At 31.1% G+C, this 23,778-nt stretch overlaps 1 protein-coding gene across 1 annotated transcript in view; it reads left to right on the top strand.

Annotated features, from left to right (window-relative positions):
• Positions 1-23,778, top strand: part of LOC123657053 (protein yellow-like) — a 30,346-nt gene that overhangs the window by 6,145 nt on the left and 423 nt on the right. The window contains exons 3-6 of the mRNA XM_045592651.1: positions 9,101-9,248; positions 19,192-19,378; positions 20,555-20,749; positions 22,640-22,772. Of these exons, the coding sequence (XP_045448607.1) occupies positions 9,101-9,248; positions 19,192-19,378; positions 20,555-20,749; positions 22,640-22,772 (663 nt within the window). The remainder of the gene's footprint in view (positions 1-9,100; positions 9,249-19,191; positions 19,379-20,554; positions 20,750-22,639; positions 22,773-23,778) is intronic.

Raw genomic sequence — 23,778 nt, forward strand, 5'->3', positions numbered from 1 at the left:
GATATCCTCAATGCGAATAAAAGTGATTGTAAAACTTCCATAGTGCATAAGTTCCATAGACGCATAAGTCATAACAAAACTATATAGTGAGTTATTCTATATACTTAATTAAAACAGAAGAATCGTTACTATACAGAGCAAATACAAGTCATACATATATACAAAAAAATATATAATCAATTAGATTTTGTAGAAGGAATAGTTTAAGTTCAGTTGTAAACCTTGTGCCAAATAAAATCTTATGCCTAAACTACTGATGCTTCTAACTAATCTACTTATCTATCTAACTACTACTACCTTCTACTTAACTGATTTTTTGTAAAGTTAGGGAATATAATATTGGTATATAATATTTTTTTATACGTAACTTATTTATTGAAATATTATACATATTTACAATTCACAATTTAAGAAGTATATAAATTTATATAATAATAAATTATATATATATATGTGTGTGTGTGTGTTATTTTTTTTACTTTAACAATTTAATCACCGATATACTCGAACTCTCATAGTGTCTTATAGCTTCCCCTTCTCGTGGGTGTCGTAAGAGGTGACTAAGGGATAGCACAGTTCCACTACCACTTTGCTGACCAATGGCGGGGTAACCATCCAACTGCTAGCTTTGAAGTACACAGGCCAAAGACGGGCAACAGCGTCTTCGGTGCGACAAAGTCAGCCTTGTGGTCACCAACCTGCTTGCCCATCGTGGTGACTGACTGTGGGCAAAACCTTGTGGTGACCATTTTTGGCGCGGACTTGTGGAGGCCTATGCCCAGCAGTGGACTGCGATAGGCTGAAATAATGATGATGATGATGAAGATGAATTGATGATATATAAAGTGAATATTGAAATTAATTTGTACTTGTTACCCTGTTTAGTATTTTTTTTACGAACAAAAGGATCTAAGACAGATCTACAAATATAGACATGGTTTAAAAGAGGCCCTTAATTTAATTAGGTATTCTACAAGAATAAATATTAAAATATATACGTTTAAATCATGTAACTTTAACCTGTTAACCTTTTGAAATTAATTTATTTTATATAGAGACTCGACTTGATTTGATCTCAAATTTCGTATGATTGATAGAATTTTATTTTTAGTCTCTAATATAATTTTTATTTATCTATATCTATACATATAATAAAATGGTAGGAAAGTCAAAACTGTACATTTTAAAATAATACTTTGAGTGTGATTTACAATCGATACTGAAGCCAAAAATATAGTTTTTAGAATTTTTGTCTGTTTGTCTGTATGTATGTCCGGGATAAACTCAAAAAGTACTGCATGGATTTACTTCAAATTTGGCACGAATATTATTAAGAAGTCGGGTCAACATATAGGCTACATATTATCACGCTATCACCTACGGGGAACGAGCAGTGAACTTTTATTTCTTCGACGCATTCTGTAACAACGTGCAATCTAACGACGCATATTTGAATGTTGTTGTTGTTATGTTAATAACCATGCTATAAGCTAGCTTCACACTATAAATAAAGACATTCTGTAGTACATTTAGTATCAGCATTGCACCCGTGTGAAGCCGGAGGGGGCCGCTAGTACATATATAAAATCGTTGAGTCATTGACTCATCACGAAATCTCAAAGATAGCTATGGACTAGGACGCATAAAGATGAAATTTTATTTCCTTTATTTATGGACTGCTTTTTATTTTTTTTAACTGCTTTTTGATTGTTGTTGTCTATTGTTTTATCATTTATTCTAAGATCCGGCGAGGTATTGATTAAAAATGAACAGATAAATAATTAGTCCCATCTTAATGTAAATTTTAACTCAATATATCTTAAGTGTTTTCGTAGTGTCTTAGGTAGAAATTTTAGAATCGTGAAATATAATTTTTACGCTTTTATTGCATATAATATAAATAGCGTTTGCGAAAATTCTGTATGGTAAAATTGGTGATTGGTTCATATTAGTGAAATGACTTAAAAATGGCTTGAGAAAATCTAATAATAAATGAAGCCGGTTTTTCGTACGACTGTTCCATGAAGCGTCATCGAGAACGACCTCTGTGAGCAGTCTGGTAGGTCTAGTACAGTGTAGTGTAAGGTGAACCATAAATGTACGAAGACGTCCTAAATTATTGCAATATAATAAAATTATACACCACTTTTACCCGTCTTTGTAAGTATTATTAATTTCTACACGAGTGAAGGCGCGGGCAACTGCTAGTCAAATAGAAAATAGATTCAGATAATTATCTCATTTGAAACGTGAAATAACTTTGTGTACATGTTCGCAATACCGTAAAATGTTCTAAATTTAGCAGGCGCTATCAGCATTAATTGAGCGTGAAGCAATTATTGTATATACTTGTCCGTAGTTGTTCATAAAAGATTAAAAAAATATAATTATAGATTTAATCTGGTTCCTAGACGACATAAATCGACAAGATTATGTAATTTTGACTTATTTTAATGCCTAACGACTACTTATTGGCTAGCCCGTTGACATAGTTTCCAGTGACCCTGCTATCTGCTGCAGGTATTGTGGGTTCTATTTTTGGACTTAATCTGAGTGTAATATTATATTTTTAGTATTGTGTATGTAATGTTATATTATATTATTTGTATTATTTTCATACCATACTTTCTTGCACATACCAAGGTTGGCTGGTAGAAAGTGTATTAACATTAAGCCCGCATTTTGTGCACACTTGTATTAGTGTGTTTATTGTACAATAAAGAATATAAATAAAAATAAAATAAAATGAATAGTTTTTTAAATATGTATTACATTTATTAAAATTAATTGTAAAATAATTGTGTTTGCTCGCAAACGAAAAAAAAAACCCGACTTCAATTATATCAACAATAGGCGTAAGTAGGCGGTAAAACGTTCAATTAAATACGCTTTATTAGGGATAATTAAAAGAGTACTCATCAAATTAAATTTAAAAGGGACAAAATGACACGCACTAGCTTACAATTACAAAAGAATCATCAAAATTGGTCCAGGCAGTAAAAATTTATGATATCTCATACACACAAAAAATACAGTATTTACTATATATTACCTACCTATTTTTTTTAAGTTTGTTTATTTAACTAATGACGGCGAGTGTATTTTAAACATAATTTTTTTATTAAAAAAAATGCCAGCGATTTTGTTCGCATGCATTTGGAATAACGTATCTAGGTAATAAAAATTGTCACGATATTAAGTCATAAAGACACAACGTTAAACCGATTTAAGTTCCATACTTCCAGGAAACTGATAACTACCGCATTCATATGTTAATAGAAGGATTTTGGTTTGGTTTGGTTATAGTCTTCAAAAAATATTTCGGCTTCAGTTACTATTCTAGATATATGAAAATTAGTTTTTCTTAAGCATATGTTTAGACGTCAATTTATTCAGTTTCATTATGTAATAACTCGGTTGTAGCACGAGGATACATAATTATGAACTTTTATATTTTAAATTATGGTTTCTCCACAGCTTTAGTTTAGGTTAGTGATCTTTTAAAATTTATTTAACGAGGTTAATAGAAGTAATGACAATATTTAAAAGAAATTAAAAAATTCTTGTTTAATAATACCAACAGCAAACAGGTAATATCATCTTGCACAATTTTATAAAAAAATATAACATATAAATTAATTACTTGCTACTTACATTAATTTAGTTGTTTTTGTTAAAACTAATTAATAAAAATGTTATTTTAACTGGATAATTAATTTTAACGCAGCGAATATTTGTGGTTTCGTCTATTTTACTATATTGCATACTATAAAAATGTGGTTAAGGTTAAATTATAAAATATATAGTACATTAAAACTTAAAAATTATAATAATTATACAATAAATACTTATTGCAATTTCCTTTCATGTCATGGTCACGAAGTATTAACTTGCTAGAATTACACATGTAGTGTAAGCCTAAGCGCCTAATCATAAATCTTTAATAATTACCTCTATTGTTTCTATCATGGTTATTGTATACAAACATAGTAATTGCTTGTTTTTATCGTTTTACTAAGTATTCCCCAACGACTTTGTAAAATTTGTGTTAATAATACACCGCCCCGTGTGTTACTGTACAAGCTAAACCAAGCTATTACATTTTAGTATTGAACGTATTAAGTTCTTTATCCGTTTGTATATAATGGCGTTCCTAGAATGTGCATAATTTCGAATCGACATTTTGGAATGTGGTCTAATGTAGCAGTACTTGTACCTAGGTATTGTGAGCAGACAATCGCGCGGCACGGCGCCGGCGCACCCTTTCGAATATACTATTACGTAGTTGGAGGTCAAACCAGAGAAAAATTGAATGTTCGCATATGTCCGTGATATTTTGTTTCCTACTCAGATCGAAATTAAATTTAATCTAATATCTATATATATATATTTTAACTCAAAATAGTAAATCATAATTTTAACGCTTAAGAAATACTAATATTTTTACCACGCTTCTATTAGCTTGTATGTATGTATGTAATGGAACCTTTGAGCATAATTTTCACCAATTTCCAGAAGTTTTATTAATTTGAAACTGTGCACACGTATCAAGGACCGATGACAATGCAATAATTCAATAACAGTTTCCTAATATCCTTACCGCCAGCATTAATAAATGAATAATAATGACGCCGCGTTGGCGCAACGGTCACAGCCATGGATTGTACCTGTTGCGCTGGCGGTTGCGGGTTCGATCCCCGCACATAACAATCATTTGTATTGGTCATACAGGTGTTTGCCGTGGTCTGGGTGCTTGTGCAATCCTCGTGGGTTTCCCCATTGTACCTCGGAGTGCACGTTAAGCCGTCGGTCCCGGTTGTTATCATGTACACCTAATAGCGATCGTTACTCATAGTAGGGAATATATACGCCAACCCGTATTGGAGCAGCGTGGATTAAGCTCTGATCCTTCTCCTACACGCGGAAAGAGGCCTTTGCCCTGTAGTGGGATATTACAGGCTGAAGCAGGATTAATAAATTCTCTCGTGAATCCTCTGTAAGGAAGTAAAAGAGGTAAAGCTAGCGCGCGATCTGCGCATGCCTGCAGTTTCGGACTTACTCTTTCGCTCGGGCACTCGGCACAGCACAACGGAGGCAGATACTTTTTAAGGCTTGTTGCATTTTTACCTTGTTTATTCCTTACAAGCTGTTTCCCGCCCGCTTCGCGTGGCGTAAGTTCGTGACTTCGCTCCGCGCGGAATTGTTATTCTTTTATTGTTTATATTAATAATGGAAAACCATCACATGTCCGCAAATAATTAATTGAAAAATAGAACTAAAAGATAAAAAATAAATTATAGTTTATAAAAACTAAAAAAACTACGCTTAGCTACCTAATCGAACTAAATAGTAGAAAATAATTTTTAATTACAAAGAGTTTATTTTACAGAAGTAGAAGATCGAACAATCAATCATAATTAATTACTTCAACATAAAATTATAATAAAATTTAAGTTATTAAGAGAATAATTCAATTCAGGGTAAAAAGCGTGGGGTGCTTGATATATTAAATGTAATAATTATTCTACTTGCAACTATGTGCGGAGTGTTACAAAAACGTAGTAAAAAGTTATGACAATATAGTAAAATGCACCCCACGTTTATTAATTTTCGATTAGCTATAAAAGCGTGGCTTTTCAGTTTTTTTCGTTGAAAATATCCTTATAACTAACGTTTGTATATGTTATTTTACAGAGGCAAGGAATTAAATAAAAAATACACAACTTAAGAAATACACACAAACTGAAACTTATTACACCACACAGGGTACGGCAAAAGAAACATTTTAGGTATATGATGGTGTCATGAGGTACAATAAACTACCAAATGAAATAAAAATATGTGAAAACCTTTCTATATACAAAAGTAAATTAAAACAATATATTCTTGAAACATAATGTGTATAAATAAACATAAAAAATAAATGAATAAAATTAAAACAATATATACTTGAAATATAATGTATAAATAAACATAAAACATAAATGAATTAATATAACAAATAAACCAAAACAAAAATACAATCACAACAAAAAATTACTCATAAACTTGCACATTAATTTATCAACTACCTTCAATCAAACGAAAACACAAACTAAACCATGTTCGCATTAAGATTTATAATACTCGTAGTAAACAAATAAATAAACATGATTCTTTATTGCTACCTTTCCCTTTTTTGAGTCATTACCTATTTAAACAAATACGGTCGAACTGTTTGTTACATATTTAATAAAATATCTGTATGTACAATACTCATAAGTGAACTGTAATGTTCCTAAGAAATAAAGTTCTTTAAACCTAAATTGTGAGATATACAAGATGACTTAATTATATGAGATTTTTTATTATTTTAAATTTCTAGATATTTCTACTATAACTATAATAATAATGGCAAGTTTGAATAAAATGCAGTCAAATACAAACGCATACTTCAAAGTACATAATATCGAATGCATAATCCTGACGTTAGTATCTCTTTCATCACTTTGTGCTAACATTATAAAAATGCAGCCGTAGATAATTTGTTACCTAAATACAAGTAAATTAAGGTTAGAAGTAATTTCGATTATTCGATTAAGTTATTATAACTTGATATTATAATTTTCTCATTATACTCTGTTGTATCATTCTTTTTATAAAAAATTATATTTATGTAAAATTATTCTTTATAATGCAAAAACTTTTTGCTGTATAAATAATTAAAAACGTTAAACCGCATCGATTTTAATGACGATGAATAAAACAGATGAAACTAATATTTATGTCAAAAGTGTCATCATTTAAAAAAACTAAAAACTATTTATGTGCAAATTATACGCACATTTGCATCATATGTTGTAATTCTATATTACACTTGTTATGTAATTACAAAGATAATTTAATATGATGGATATGATTCAATTATAGACTTAAAAAAAAGAATTTAATGCGCTTTTAAAGTCGGCGCTAGAAATTAGATCAATTAAGATGAACATTATTAGACATTTAATATTTTAGAATTTATTACAATTACATAATTGGGCTTACTTATTTAACCACTTAATTCAATTTTTTTATATTCCTACATTTTTTTATAACCGTAGACTTTTTTTACTTAATTGTGTTTAATATATATATTTTTTAATATATATGTGTTTAATATATATGTGTTTAATATATATGTGTACATGTTTTCACTCGCATAAAATTAATAGGTAAATTATCATAATAGGGTTAAATTGCAGTTGCGGATATCAACGGAAGTATTTATTTCAAATTTACGTTAATTAATTTTGTTTACGCATGCTATATTCAATTTACGCATGTTCTTATTTAATATATTGTATATATTTATGTTGCGTAACTCAAAAACCGTTAGCTATCGTGTGACGAAATTTCTTATTTAAGGTCATTGGAACGTCTGTTGCGTACCTCTTCTCGATTGCTATAAACTGGGCCAAAGATTCTCATAAAAAGGATATTTTTTATCCCTATGTCTATTATTATGTTGTCTATATTATATTTTTTTACCGATTTCCAAAATAGGAGGAGGTTCTCAATTCGTTTGAATTTTTTTTAAATGTAAACACACCTCAGAACTTTTGATTGGATGGACCGATTTAGATGTTTTTTTTTTATCGAAAGGTTTATGTCATGTGATCCTATTTAATTAATTGCGATCTAATAAGTACGTTTCGAGCTAAATCTAATAATGCGTATTTACTTGACTATTTTTTCGTCGACCTACATTCTATTACAACGCATAACTTTTCACTGGTTACACCGATTTTGACGATGCTTACTTTGATAGAAAGTTGACACTTATCTTAAAGTCTGATTTGAATTTGATCGACATCTGATGACTACTTTTTGAGTAATCTTTGATAACGCACATTTACTTCACTATTTTTTTCGTCTACTACTACCTACTACCGTATTTGAAGTTGGTTTTATTTCGTTTGCGAGCGTTTTAATTTTTTTTTAATATAGAACCTGGCTTAAATATGACGAATCTAAATAGAAGTCGAGAGATTCTTCCCACAGCTACATTTGTAGTTCTAAAATAAGTCGATTTTTTTAAACTTCATTACTACTTATATTCATTATTACTAGGTTTACTTATATTTTTTTATGAATCCGGTACGGATCCGGCTGGATTGAAAACAACACCGTATTGCAATCCCTAGTTTGTAGTTTGATGACAAAATATAAAAAAAGGAAAAAAAAAATTCAATCGCTGCCGAAATCTATGCACGCGCATAACTTCCAAACGACGGTATTAAATTGATAATCTTTTTTTGCACAAACATGGTATTAAGTTTGTAAGGTCAGCTAGCTTAATCACTACATAGTATAAAACAAAGTCGCTTTCTCTGTCCCTGCACATGTATGTACGCTTAAATCTTTAAAACTACGCCACGGATTTTGATGCGGTTCTTTTTAATAGATAGATTGATTCAAGAGGAACGTTTATATGTATAATAACATCCATTAAATAGTGGAGAAATACTGTTATTTTTGAGTTTTCTAATGTTATGTCGTAAATAATTATTTTTTTTCGCTTAAATTGCAAACGCAGGCTGAACCCTACGAGATTTATCAAAATAATGTACTATTGTACACATTGAAAAGGTCTACAGAAAACTCCGCGATGTCATATACCTATCTCTTATGGATATCCCACAATAACATTTTTTTGTCATTTACTTTTTACGACAAATAATGGCTAATTTTCGAAGCGATTTTAACCAATACAGCATTAATCCTTATCCAATTAAATACCTTAAATATATTTTTTATTTAATATAGATCTATATGGCCCTTACAACAAATGATTTAAATGAATATTTTCGAAGATATTACAGATTTAAAAATCGCGGTACGTAGCGTTTGCGGCGGTTCCGGCCGGCTTTTACTCTAAGTTAACGCGTGCGGGTCACGGGCAGTAATGAATAAATCAAAACTACTGGATCGATTTTAATCATTTTTTCAGTGAATGACATAGGCTATAATTATATTTTATACCCGTGCGAAGCCGGAGCGGGTCGCTAGTTTAAAAATAAATTTAGGTTTTATTTAATACAGGTTTTAGGTTTTATTTAATATTGATATATTTCAGGTGAGGAGTGTATATTTCCCGAGAGAGCTGCTGCGTCCAGCCTCTCTACTTACCAACATCGTGTTAGATGACACCAGATCGTCATCTTCCCGTCATTCCTCTACGTGTGACAACTTATTCGCGTACATCACCGACACTGTCGCCCCAGGTAAATTAGTTTTTTTTTTTTTTTAAATTATTATTGCGTATTGTTAATGCACTATAGTGGAGTTATGAATTTAAAAAAAATATTTGGTCGCAAATTATACTTTCGTATTTGTTTTATAAAATACAAGATAATTTAACACCCCCTTTGAAATCAGTACCTTCTTACACTTTTAATTTTTCTGCTGGTGATTTTGACTCTATTAACACACAACTAAAAAATATTGATTGGCATACACTGTTCGATTCGTCTGACGTAGAAACTTGTGTAAAGATTTTTTATGACATTTTAGATGATTTAATTATTAAATTTGTTCCTCGTAAATTAATAAACAAATCGTGTTCCTTTCCAATGTGGCACAACAAACCTCTTAGAAAACTTTTAAACGAAAAAAATAAATATCACAAAAAATGGAAAATTTATAAAAATCCACTTGATTATCAAAGTTTTAAAATTTTAAGGAAACGTGCCAAATTTATGCAAATTAAATGTTTTACAGATTATGTTAGTTATGCAGAAAATAAAATTAAATCACATCCTAACTTCTTCTGGTCATATATAAAAACAATAAAAGCCTCTAAGGGTCTGCCACGGACTATGACTTACAAGGGAGTAACGACGTCAGATGAACAGCGGATATGCGATTTTTTTAATGAACATTTCTATTCCGTTTTTGAGAAGCCATTGGGTAATTCAACTGTATGCCTAGATACAACTAAAAACACAGTCATTGAAATAAGCTCACTTGATATTACCCAAGATCTAGTGTATAATGAGTTGAAAAATGTAGATGTTAGTAAAGGTGCTGGTCCTGACCGTGTGCATCCTTTACTTATTAGTAAATGCTCCACCGGACTAACTCTCCCAATTACTCTTATTTTTAAGAGATCTTTGAGCGAGGGTTGCTTTCCATCTTTATGGAAAAATGCTTGGATAACACCAATACCAAAAGGCAGTATAACACAAGATATTGTCAATTACCGTCCTATATCTAAGTTGTGTCAATTTGGTAAAATACTTGAAAAGATCATAGCTGCTAAGATGTTCAATGCAGTTCGACGAGTGCTTTCAATAGATCAGCATGGTTTTTGCAGGGGTCGTGGCGTTGAAAGTAATTTATTATCATTTACTGAAATGGTAACTGAAGCCATGGATCGAAATCTTCAGGTTGATGCCATTTACACTGATTTTGCTAAAGCGTTTGATAAAATCTGTCACAATACTTTGCTTTCAAAGCTTTTCTATCTCGGAATCCACGGAGATTTGTTCCGTTGGATATCTTCTTATATAAGAAATCGTAGTCAGGCTGTTGTAATATCGGGTCATCGTTCTCGGTATAAGGATATACCCTCTGGAGTTCCACAGGGTTCGCATTTGGGTCCGCTGTTATTTACCTTGTATATTAATGATCTTTCTGACTCAATCAGTAACTCTAGGGTATTAATGTATGCCGACGACACTAAAATATTTAGGATTATTCAAGATACCAATGATTCGGATCTTTTACAGGAAGATCTCAATAGTTTCGTTGATTATTGCCATAATAATAATCTCTTCCTTAACATAAACAAGTGCTTTGCAATAACATACACTCGTAAAAAAAATCCCATCCATAAAAATTATAAGTTATGCGATAATGTTTTGTCAAAAGTTAATGAAATCCGGGATCTTGGCGTTATTTTAGATTCTAAATTAAGTTACATATCTCATATTGAAAATATTTTAAATAAGGCATATAAATTTTTAGGTTTCATTTTGCGTGTGGGTAAACCATTTAAAAGTGCTTTCACCTATAAGATTCTATATAACAGCTATGTCCGTAGTCGTTTAGAATTTGCTAGCTGCGTCTGGAATCCTTATCAAAAAGTACATGTAGAGAAAATAGAGAGATTGCAAAAGAAATTTCTTAAGTCGTTAGAGTATAGAGTTGGCAATAATTATATAGACTATAGCAGTTCTTTAAAAGTACACAAGTTGTCAGGCCTTGCTGAAAGGCGAGACTGTAACGATGCAATTTATCTATTTAAGATTCTGAATAATATGGTTGATGCCCCTTTTCTGCTTTCTAATATCTACTTCCGCATTCCTCGCAGGCAAGAAAGAAGTGTCCGCAAAAAGGATTTGTTTACAATACCTAAAAGTAGGGCACGCTACACCGCCAATAGTTTCATACGACGTACATGTAAATTGTATAATGATAGATTAAGTGATATAGATATATTTGGTATGAGTAAAAAAATCTTTAAAAGAGATCTAATTAGAGTATTGAATGAATAAAATATTTTCTTCTTTTAAAAATGTAACAATCTAGCTGTACAAGTTTCATATTTTATTTTATTTTCATTTTGTATGGTATTTCAGGGAGCTATAGGTTTAAAATTATTATCATAAATGTATTTTTATTACATTGTATGCAACTGTTTGTTCCTAAATAAAAGAAAAAAAAAAAAAAAAAAAAAATAAAACCTTACAATTTATAAATATAAATTTTTTGACTGTATTTGGAGGATTTAATAAAATAAACTAGATTTTTATGACATTGTTTTCTCTATTGAAAATTTTTAATTTTAATTTTTGAAGGATTTTACAAAATTAAAAGTAAAAGTATAAAGATTGTTACAAATCCACTGCGAAATCTATATATATCTATCTATAATCTATAATATATAGTACCTGGGTGACCGAGCTAAGCTCGGTATTTTTAGTAAATCGTGAAGGATTAGTAGTAGAAGAGAGAGTTAAAATGATTCGCTGCCGGTTTGGATGAAGTCTTTTTTAACCGACTTCAAAAAGGGAGGAGGTTACTCAATTCGGCTGAAGAAAACTCAATATGTATATATCGCACCTTCGGTGCAACATAGTCACAATTCAAGACACTTTTTTTGTTATGTCTTTTATTAGGACTTTTTGATAATTTAATATAAGATTTTTAAACTATAGCAAAGAAAGTAAACTATTAATTTTATAAAGATTTCAAACCTACTATAAATAGTAATCCAGAAATGAGGAAGTAAAAGTGCAAAAATAAAAATAAAAAGTCCTCTCCTGTAAAATTAAGAAATGAGCTGTTTTGACTTTGTTGCACCGACGGTGGCGATATAAACATACATACTTACATCACTATCACTACATAGTATAAAACAAAGTCGCTTTCTCTGTCCCTATGTCCCTATATATGCTTAAATCTTTAAAACTACGCAACGGATTTTGATGCGGTTTTTTTTAATATAATAACATCCATTAAATAGTGGAGAAATACTGTCATTTTCGAGGTTTCTAATGTGATGTCGTAAATAATTACATTTTTTCTGCTTACATTGCAAACGCAGCCTGAACCCTACGAGATTTATCAAAATAATGCACTAAGTATTATACACATTGAAAAGTTCTACGGGAAACTCCGCTGTGGTATATGTCTATCTCTTATGGATATCCCACAATAACATTTTTTTTGTCATTTACTTTTTACGACAAATAATGGCTAATTTTCAAAGCGATTTTAACCAATACAGCATTAATTCTTATCTAATTAAATACCTTAAATACATTGTTGATTTAATATAGATCTATATGGCCCTTTACAGCATATGATTTAAATGAATATTTTTGAAGATATTATAGATTTAAAAATTGCGGTACGTAGCGTTTGCGGCAGTTCCGGCCGGCTTTTACTCTAAAGTTAATGCGTGCGGGCCACGGGCAGTAATGAATAAATCAAAACTACTGGATCGATTTTAATCATTTTTTCAGTGAATGACATAGGCTATAATTATATTTTATACCCGTGCGAAGCCGGAGCGGATCGCTAGTATCTATATATATTTTAATATATGTTCGGGGATAACTTCGTCGTTTATGAAAAGATTTTGATAATTCTTTTTTTGGTGGAAAGGAGATATCCCTGGTGTGGTAGCATGATAAGGAAACCAGGATGATGGGATCCTAGAGAAATCGAGGGAAACTCTCGAAAATCCGCATAACTTTACATTAACTACATAATACTTAACATACTACTGTGTGTACTGATTTTGATGATTTTTAACTTAATCGAAAGCTGATGTTTATCATGTGGTCATATTTTATCGAGATCTGATTACAACTTTTGGAGTAATCTTTGATAATACGTATTTCTTGACTATTTTTTTGTGTACCTACATTGTAATACTTGTCGATGTAATTGAAGTCGATTTTTTTTCGTTTACCTGCAAACACAATTATTAATAATGAATTAACGCAAAATAAAAATAAAAAATAACGATAAATTAAAAATTGATAAAAAATACACAATTACAAGATTGATAGTAATTGCTTCTCAAAAACTGACAGGCGCTTCAACAAATCGTATTTTTTTTTTGAAAATTATATTTAAATACGAATTACATATTTATAAAATATGAATAATATTTTTTTTACCGACAATAATAAAAAATATAAAAAATCAATAATAATAAATAATTAAAAAATAATAATGATAAAATATGAATAATATTTTTCGATTTTACCGACATAATAATAAAAAATAAGAACAGCCTATTTAAATAAAAAATAACGAGTGCAATTAGAAAAAGAAAAAATAATTGAATAGGGATATGGGAATTTGAACCATGATCTTCTCGGTTGATCCCGGCCGACCGATTTCCCACCGAGCTATTGCACCTAAATTGACAAATGCGAAATTTACCTTCGTTTTCTAACGATATTTTTTTCACTCCCTAAAAACAGGGATAAAACGACATTTTCTGAAAATGAATCCTAGCTAGATAGATTTATCTCCCCCGAAAACCCCTATATACTAAATTTTATGAAAATCGTTGGAGCCGTTTCCGAGATCCAGATTATATATATATATATATATATATATATACAAGAATTGCTCGTTTAATAGTATAAGATAAAAGCGAAAGGTCACTCATCACGAAATCTCTGAAACTATAACAACTACAAACTTGAAATTTGGCAGGTAGGTTCCTTATAGACATCCGCTAAGAACTGGTTTTACGAAAATCGACCCCCTAAGGGGATAAAACGGGTGTCAGAAGTTTGTATGAAAGTCTTATGTTTTTGAAGTAAGAGACTTGAAATTTAAAATATATGCTCTATAGATGGTGAGGAGGTGTCCAAATAATGTATCGTAATCTATATTTATATATATATAAGAGAAAGGTCACTGACTCATCATTACGAGAGCTCAAAAACCGCTGGATGGTCCATCCATCCAGGATGGACAAAGATGAAATTTAGCAGGGAGGTAGATTATAGTTAGTAGACGTCCGCTAAGAACAGATTTTGCGATATTCCACCGCCAAGGGAGTTTAATTGGGGTTGATAGTTTGTATGAAACATACAGCAGCTATAAGTTCGCCTAATAGGTTATTTATACTGCAGCCTGAAAATAAAAATAAAAATGTGGTGTATAAAGAGGTTCATCACTACACCAGAGCGATGTCTACTCGCGCACAGTGCAATTAATTTATCGCGCAATTGATTTTCATGCATTTTGGACGATTTCTAACAGGCAGATTGGATCAGTACATTATTAAGTCTATACTAGTGGAATTTAACAAAAAAGTTATTGTTCAGTTCGCAGAGGTATAAAATAAATAAATTTCTTAAACAAAAGTAGCATAAGTTACTCCTTATTACATCAGCTATACCTGCCAGTGAAAGTGCCGTCAAAATCGGTCAAGCCGTTTCAAAGATTAGCCGGAACAAACAAACAGACAGACAAAAACTGAAAAAAAAAATATATTATTTTGGTATATGTAGGTACCGTGTAGGTTACAGAGAGACACTCCAATTTTATTTATTTGTATAGATTAATTTTGATAGAATTGAATCTCATTAGTAGTTATCGTCTATAAGACTAGATATACGACATTCAAGATAATCGCCAGGGTCACGGGAGACTGTAACATCGCCAAAAAAATCAGGAGTTCAAAATAACAATCACGGCGAGTGCTGTATATGTAAAAGTGTAGATCTAAATGAAAAATCATTGTACCAATAGGCGAATTTATGAACTCACTAAGGATACTACAACAAAAACAATGTTGAATACATATTCACTTCAGCGGAACTATTTAATTGTATCGCGTGCCCCGTCATGTATAGGTACATATATCTCGGTTATTGCATAAAATGATTCAAAAAAATTAAACAGTCATATACGGAAATAGATTATCGTATAATTAATTTGTGTTCAACGCAGGGATGAACTTATTGTTGTTTTTTTAATGAATTTCATTTTATGAATGAATAACAAGATCCTATACCTAAATTAATTATTTTACCATGTCTGTTAATGAGAGAGATGTTAATTCGATAAAACCAAGTCATGGATATTTGTTCATGAGTATAAATGCTTATGTAAGCGGAAATTTTGTTTACGTCCATCGTTCTAGGTAAACAGCTCTCACGAGTTTATTAATAGAAAAGCGAGCTTAAAAAAAAAAAAATGTAAAAAATTGCTACTTATGGCATCTGTGATCTTAGCGCATGGGGTTTCGGGATATTTTATTAAAATTTCTGTATCTACAGTTAAGTCATAATCCATCAACGTGGTATAATCACAAAAAAGAATGATAAAATTGGAACTAAAAGTTTCCGATTACGATAAATAAGCTTTTCCTTTTTAATCAATGGTAATCGCATTTATAATAAAATACCACAAACGACATAAAATAATTGCAAATAAATCAATTAAAAGTTTATATTAGAAAGCCTTTTATAGTCAAATCATGTTACTCGATTCAAAATTGATAAATATGTGAGGGTTTAAGAGCACTGGCTATCATACATGAAATATGATTCAGTTAATAATAATAATAATAATTGACTAATATATTGACGGATTTCAACAGTAGGTGTTGTTTCTCGTCGATTCTTTTCAGCAGAATCTAAATTTCGTATCGGTGATAGCCTCTCATTAACTATAATTAATTAGGTAAAGAATATGAATAATCTGCAAAATGACGATTCAAAAATGCTTATAAAATCTAATATAAAGAAATTTTCGATTTGATTTGGTAATAAGTAGGTTTTGGTAAAGTAGGTAATTGGACATGCTTGGGAACTGGAGGCTACGATTGATTACGCTTGCGTTAGTAAACATCCAGGTGTAACGGTGTAACCGCGCTTGAGTTGTAATAATTGTCTCATAAATATAGCTAAATTGTCGGATTCTATTTAGGCAAAGTAATAAATAATAATTACAATTATTATAGGTAATTGTGATGTTTTCCCCTTCTTCTTAATTTTAATTTTTGACTATCAGCGGTTTTGATGAAATTTTGTTCTATTCACTACAAGTTTGTAAAAGTATAGCCTTAATACATTTTTCCAAAGTAAAATAATTATACACTTTTTATGATACGTAGTAGCCTAATCTTATTATGAATAAAATACAATGGAAATTAGGTTATAACAGAAAAAAAAACCACTATAAGTATAAAATATACTCTTTGTTTAAGTACAGAAAGCTATATAAAATGAAATATAAAAAATAGAAAGATATATAAAATGAAACCTCAGCTAAAAAATTCATATTTTTTTGATCACTTTCTCAGTTATAAGAACATAATAATTAACAACATTTTAATGTGTATGTTTCACTGTTTAACTCAACGACGTGTATCGGAACTCGACTTTCTCCGAATTATTTACGTAACTGAAAATTGTACCAATTACATTTTTGTGGTAGGTAAGTAATTTAATTGCCAAAATGACATGATAACCAGTCTACTTCAAATATATTGAGTCATTTATCAATTTTTCAAAGTCAGTTATAAATTAAGCTTCATCAATTAATTTACTGTAAACCGGTTCATTTTTAATCAAATGAATGCACGTTGCATTTTCATGATAAACTAAGTAAGTTCAGGTTATTTACCACATTTCCTAATATTCTACCAAGATTCAGTTATTTATTATTTTGCTTACTATTAAGGTGCTGTACTTGTTAACGGCCAGAATTTAAATAATATTAAAATATTTTAGTCTTACGGCGATGTGGTTCGCCACCCATCACGTCTCGTTTCTCGCAGGGGTGAAAAGCGGCCCATGGAGAGTCGCTTCGCTAACTTGAATCTAAGAGGAGCAATGGATGGTAAGGTAGATGAAGTATGTCAGATGATGGATGAACGATGTATAGCTATTCTGTGCGTGAACGAAACCAAGGGGAAGGGATGTGACACCACGGTTCATGGTCCCTACACGGCATACTGGTCGGGAACCAAACTAACCAAACCAACCCAAACCAGCTGAAGCTGTCAGGGAGTTGGTGTGATTCTCTTCTCTCGAATAATTGAATGTGTGATGGAGCATGAATATGTAAGCCCAAGACTCCTCTGGATTAGGTTAAAAGTCGGACTCACTAGCTTTTTTATCCTTGGAGTCTATTGCACCGACGGAGCTGCGCGGAGGTGGGTCACTAAAAGCAAGAGAGAGAGAGGAATTTTGGGATAGCATGAGAGAGGTCTTGAATAAGTGCGGAGAAAATGAACGGATCGTGATGTTAGGGGACTTTAATGGGTGGGTTGGAGTAAAGCGTGATGGGTATGAAGGAGTTCTGGGTATGTTTGGGGAGGAGAGAGTGAATGACAATGGGAGAAGCCTGCTTAAAGTATGCTTGGAATGGAATCTTTGCGTGGCCAACACAATGTTTGACCACATAAAGATCTATATGTATACAAGAGATGAGGGTGAGTCTAGAAGTATGATTGATATTGTAATTGTGGATGAAAGACACAGACTATTTTCTGGTCATAGCCCGAATGCTTGGCCTCTTTAAGCGGTGGCGACACCGAGAGGTCGAGTTTACGAGTGTTTTGGATAGAGTAAAAGTGGAAAACCTGCAAGAAAAAGAAAAGTAAGACGAGTATGTAGAGAAACTCAAAGAAAGTTTTAAAGGCATAGAAGAGATAGGTGTGATTGAAAATTTGTGGGATAATTTTAAGAAAGGGGTCGTGAATGTTGCTATTGAGGTATGCGGGGTAGCTAAAAGAAGAAAAGGAAGAAATAACTATAATGTGTGGATGGATAAAGATGTACAAAATGTGGTTGGATTGGTTAGGAACAAAAGCTAACCAAAAAGTTAAAAAGGCAACAGATGACGAGATAAAGGAAGCAAGAAGGAAGTATAAAATATTGAAATTAGCAGCGAAAGAAGTTGTGTCTAAAGGGGAAGAAGAACGAAAGGATGATTTTGATAGAAGGCTCACTGAAGATTTCCAGTCAGACATCGCGCTGCTATTGGTATGTAACTCCGAAACTACTGAACCAATTTTTATTAAATTTTGTAAGCATCTGTAATTTTGTCGACTTCGAAGATATGTTAGTTTTTATCTCAATTGAACCCGTTAGGTGGCGCTGCTATCGGTATGTAAGCTAACAAATTTGGTAGCTGTTTTCCGGGCAGGACAACGTCTGCCGGGTCCGCTAGTATTCGTATAAGTATGCTTTTGCATTTAAAATATTAACTAAGGATATAACAATATCGCCTAGTATTAATTTAATTTCGTTTTGAAGCTAATGTGGGCAATTGGATGGAACATTTGGATCAATGACAAGATAGATTAAACTCAGCTTGGGCAAGCACTACTAAACTTTACCATTTTTTTAAATATCTTTATCAGGGACTTTTATAGATATGTACATGACAGTCCAAACTTTGTCTTATGGTTTTATGCTTTATATTTTGTCTTATGGTTTTATGAATTATCGATTTTAATTTTTTTAAAATAATTATCTCAAGTTATTGACAAAATAATGTTTTGGGACTTTTAATTTGAGTATAAAAATAGAGCATATAGGTGTTAGTATATGCTAAACATGCGTGTTTTTGGACCTTACACTTTGGAGTAAATCCCAGTGGGAAGAAGGCATTGAGTGTGAGATTTCTATTTATTTATATATTTATTGAATTATACTGTATTGTTCTATCCTCCAGGCATCATCGTTTACGACGGTCGCAGAGACAATGCTTGGCGAGTAACGCATGCATCTATGTACCCTGATCCCGACTTCGGAGAGTATGACATTGGGGGAGAGAAATTCACTCTCATGGACGGTGTCGTTGGCCTTACGCATTCCCCTGCGCAGGGATTATTGTACTATCAACCTTTGGCTACTGACAGGTAAATTATAATACATATCATACACTGCCATTCTTAGCTTAAATACTTCACACATTACATTTCTTTTATGATAGTTTTTGTTTTTATTTTATTGTAAACTTTATTTACAATTTTTCCCAACTTAGAAACTAAATGATACCAAGAATGCTGGCACCAGACCTTTTGTCACCAGTAGAGGCAATAAGACGAGGGGTTCATTCTATTTAAAAAAATTTAGTACCGCTGCTCCAAAGTCCAAGTGTTTCTACTGAAAACGGCAAAAGGTGTAATTTAAATTGGTGACGAATATGTGTGCCGTTTAGTAGTTTCAGCTTCCTCCAAAGCGGCTCATGCTCTTAAAGCTGTTTCCCTGACATGGAACGGAGCAAACTTGTCAGCGCAAAACGCCCGTCCTCTTTCACACGAAATCATCCATCAGGTCTCTTGCCATCATCGTGACTAATTAAAGTAGGCTCAATAAGAGCAGAAAAATCGATGGTGGCAAGAGTACTTGTTATGTTTTCATTTAGGGAACCGTGGCGGGAAAACCTACTTGAACTCAAAATTTAAATTTAAATTGTTAAATGGATATATTACACTATTATAATATACTATTACCATAATGCCGTTTATTTAGTTTAAACAAATGCAAAACTTTGACCTCAATCTTCTTAACAAAATAAAGGAGTGCTGAAAAAGGGTAGGATGTTTTTTTAAAATTTTGACTTGCTTTTTTTGCCCATACCAAAGATAATCATAATTAATTAAAAGCTTTTATTACTTGAATCAATAATTTTTTTTGTGCGTTTTTGTTATAGAACCTTATTTTAACACATTGCCATAGAGTGACCACACTAAATGGATTTAATTAGCAATCGAGAGACGTTAAAACATACGATTAATGTAATATCGATGTCAGATAGTAAGTAGAGCGAAAATGTGAATTAGTAATAGGAGCAACATTAGTGTGTTAAAATTTTATAAAGTATTAGAAACATCGTATTAAGCGTTACGTAAGTCCAAAAGAATCAATTTTCAATTAATTGCTTTCATTTGTACTTTCGTGAAAAAGAACGAACATAGTATTATAACAATTAATTAATTATGTTTATTAATTTATAATTGAAATACACAAATAAGATTTATTATTTTAATAAGTTATTACTTAGCCATTGAATTTATAATTTTTTTTTCAAGAATATTCAGCGTATCGACAGCAGTGCTGGCATCTGGTCCTCCTGCGGAAGGAACTGACTTACCCGTAAATCTCGTGGGACGTAAATCTTCCCAGGGTCTCGGCATAGCCGTGGATCCTCGAGATGACACTATCATTTTCAGCCCTATGACTGAAACAGCGATAGCTGCTTGGAATCCCATTACCAATTCTCACAGGTAAAGTCTCACAAATTTGTGATTATTTCAGGCTACATGTTAAACTGTAGTCTAGAATATATTATAGAATATTTGTTTTTATATTAAACGTTTGTTGATACCTAATAATAATAAGCTCTTTTGTTTGAATAAATGCATAATGCAATAAAATTTAAATTGAATTAGCATTAATTTAGCATTGTTAATGTTGTGTCATTTTTTTTTATTATATCAATTGACCCATAGAGAAGATATTTGTATTTAAGAGCCATTTCACAAAAATCGGTAACAATCCGCGAAATTGTAATATTTTGACGTCGTTAATCTCAGTGTTGGATGCAATAATGTAATTTATATTCTTGAAATATAATAGAGCAACCTTTGTTGTAGTCCATAGTCAGATCAGAATTTTTATTTATATTATGTGTATAAAATTATTAACCTTTTCATCAGCCTCCTCCCTGGGTAAACGGTCGCAATGTATACTTTGAAGTCCTACTTTTCAATAACCTCTACGTTGAAACCATTTTAAAAAAATATCATAATATGTAGAATATAATTTTGTTGTCCACTATCATAGATTTTTATTCCATTTGTATCTCTATTAAACGATAAAAAAAATTTAAAGCTACGAATATTTTCCAAATAAGTACAATTTTAAAAGCGATATTTCTCTTAGAAAACTAAGAAATTTTAACGAACTATCTTCATCAAAGTAAACTTACATCATTAAGGAATACAAAAAAAAAAATAATTAAAAGATGTAATTATTTTTAATACATTTTATATTAAATAATAAAAAGATAGTATATATTGCCACGCATCAAGCCCGGTAAATCAGTCGAGCGCTAGCGCTCTTAGAGGTAAGGTCCACGCCAAATTCTGCGCAGCCGTCTCTTTCGCTCACACGCGCCAAGCGCCTGTTGTTATAGCGGATAAAACGCATTTGATACTTTCATAATAAAATATAAATAAAATAAACATATTACGAAAATGACTGTAAAATAATATAATGATAATTTCTGTAAACAAATGTATAATTTAATTTTCTTTTCTCACACTATCAATACAAATAGGCATTTCAATCTGTTTGTCTTGTTATTTGTTAATTAATATGTTTGTCGGTGTCGATGTCATTAAATGCTTTTTTATTCATATCGTAAATATTAGATTCATTCGTAAACTGAAAAAACTAAATCAATTTTAAAAAATTGTTTCATAAAATTGATTTTTTTAATTTTATTTTAAATTTATTGACTGTTGTTATATAACATACTTGAAATTTTTAACAAATTAATTATGTAAAAAACATTTTATACCATAGTTATAATTTTTATTATACATCAGAAAATGATCACGATGGTCTTTTGGTTGTCACACTATACGTACTAGCACAAAGATCGCGCGGCTCGTACGACTCGCGCGATGCGACCAAATTTACCTAAACTTGCAGAGCGTAAAATTGTGAAATGGCTCTTAAAATAGCATAATTATTACTATAATATGTATGAGAAAATATTCTTCTAAAAAAAGGTTGGATAATTTTAAGTCGTTTTAATTTCATATCTATACGTGTAGGAATATTTTGGCAAACAGATATATCTTTAAATTAGTAGATATTAAAAACGAGTTTATAAACAATAATTTAATTTTTTTTTCTAACCATACAAAACATATTATTTCATCACGAGTTCAAGTATTTAATGTTATATAAGTTTGATTTAAAATTAAAGATGAAATAAAATTAATAAAAAACATGTAATTATTTATGTATGTATATTTTGTATTGAACGAAAATATATTTTAATGTAAGTAAAGTATAAGTATAAACCCTAATCTAAACTGTATAAAATAAATTAAATTAGATAGTACTAAAAGTTATAAACTTACAAAACGTTTGTGTGATTTCAGGGTGTTGGCACAGGACCCTGAGAAACTGCAATTCTGCGCGGAAGTCCGCTGGGTAGAGCGCGACAACGGCGTCGTGTGGGCCCTCTCTACTAGGTTCCACAAATACTTCAAACGCACTGTCTCGAAACATGAGGTATGTAACAATTATATCTGTATTATTATTTAACGACATTTCTCCAAACGTACTTGTGAAAAACTTAAGTTAAACAACTCTGGTGCTTAATTTTATTTTAAGTCCTAAATAATCTTAGTTTAATATAAGCGTGTTCACTACTTCATTACTTCAATTTTAAAGATATAATAATAATAAATTAAACCAACGAAACATTAAACTAAACGTTGCTAATAGATAGTTTATTTGGGAGTTTTTCGACAATTTTACTGCAAGGAAATTGTTCTGAATTTTAATTAAAATAAGTTTAGTATGTGTTTTAAATTTAAAAAAAAAGAAAAAGAAATTAAACACACAAGGTAACACATCAAAATATTTTATAAACATATATCTGATGAACAAACTTGCAGTATAATAAATTAATATGAACATTTTTGAATATCATATCAAAAGTGTTGGCGCTCTAGCCAATTAAGCTATGGAACGATGTACCCGCTAGATCGAAACTCTTGATATAATGATTTTATTTTCGGTTTAAGCGAACCGTGGCGCCGCCTATAGTGAGTTCTTTACAGAAACCCGAACAGCGCCGACACGGTCAGTCGGAGACGCAGGTTCAATCCCCGCTGGAACGGTCAATTTTTGATATGATATTCAAAAATGGTTAGAATTCTTAATGTGCGGGTAACACAAAAATAAAATCGTACATAAATTAATATGATTTCAATAAGGAAGTAGGTATAACATTTCAATTGTTTTGGTTATGAAGTTGATTCATACGTAACGTATTTCCTATTTTAATTGCACCAGCTTGTATCGATAACATTTATATTTATAAACACATGTAAAGTTTACCAAGTAATCCATTGTTTAATGTATGATGTGTTGATTGTCGGAAAATTCATTTAATTGTTACCGTTATCAAATGAACTCATATGAGTATTTCCAACGTTTAGCATAGGTATGTGTGAACTAGCTGGATAACACAAATAGCATATCCTTACTTACCTATATGTAAATATAGTTA

This window comes from Melitaea cinxia, chromosome 10 (assembly GCF_905220565.1).
Source record: "Melitaea cinxia chromosome 10, ilMelCinx1.1, whole genome shotgun sequence".
Lineage (NCBI taxonomy): Eukaryota > Metazoa > Arthropoda > Insecta > Lepidoptera > Nymphalidae > Melitaea > Melitaea cinxia.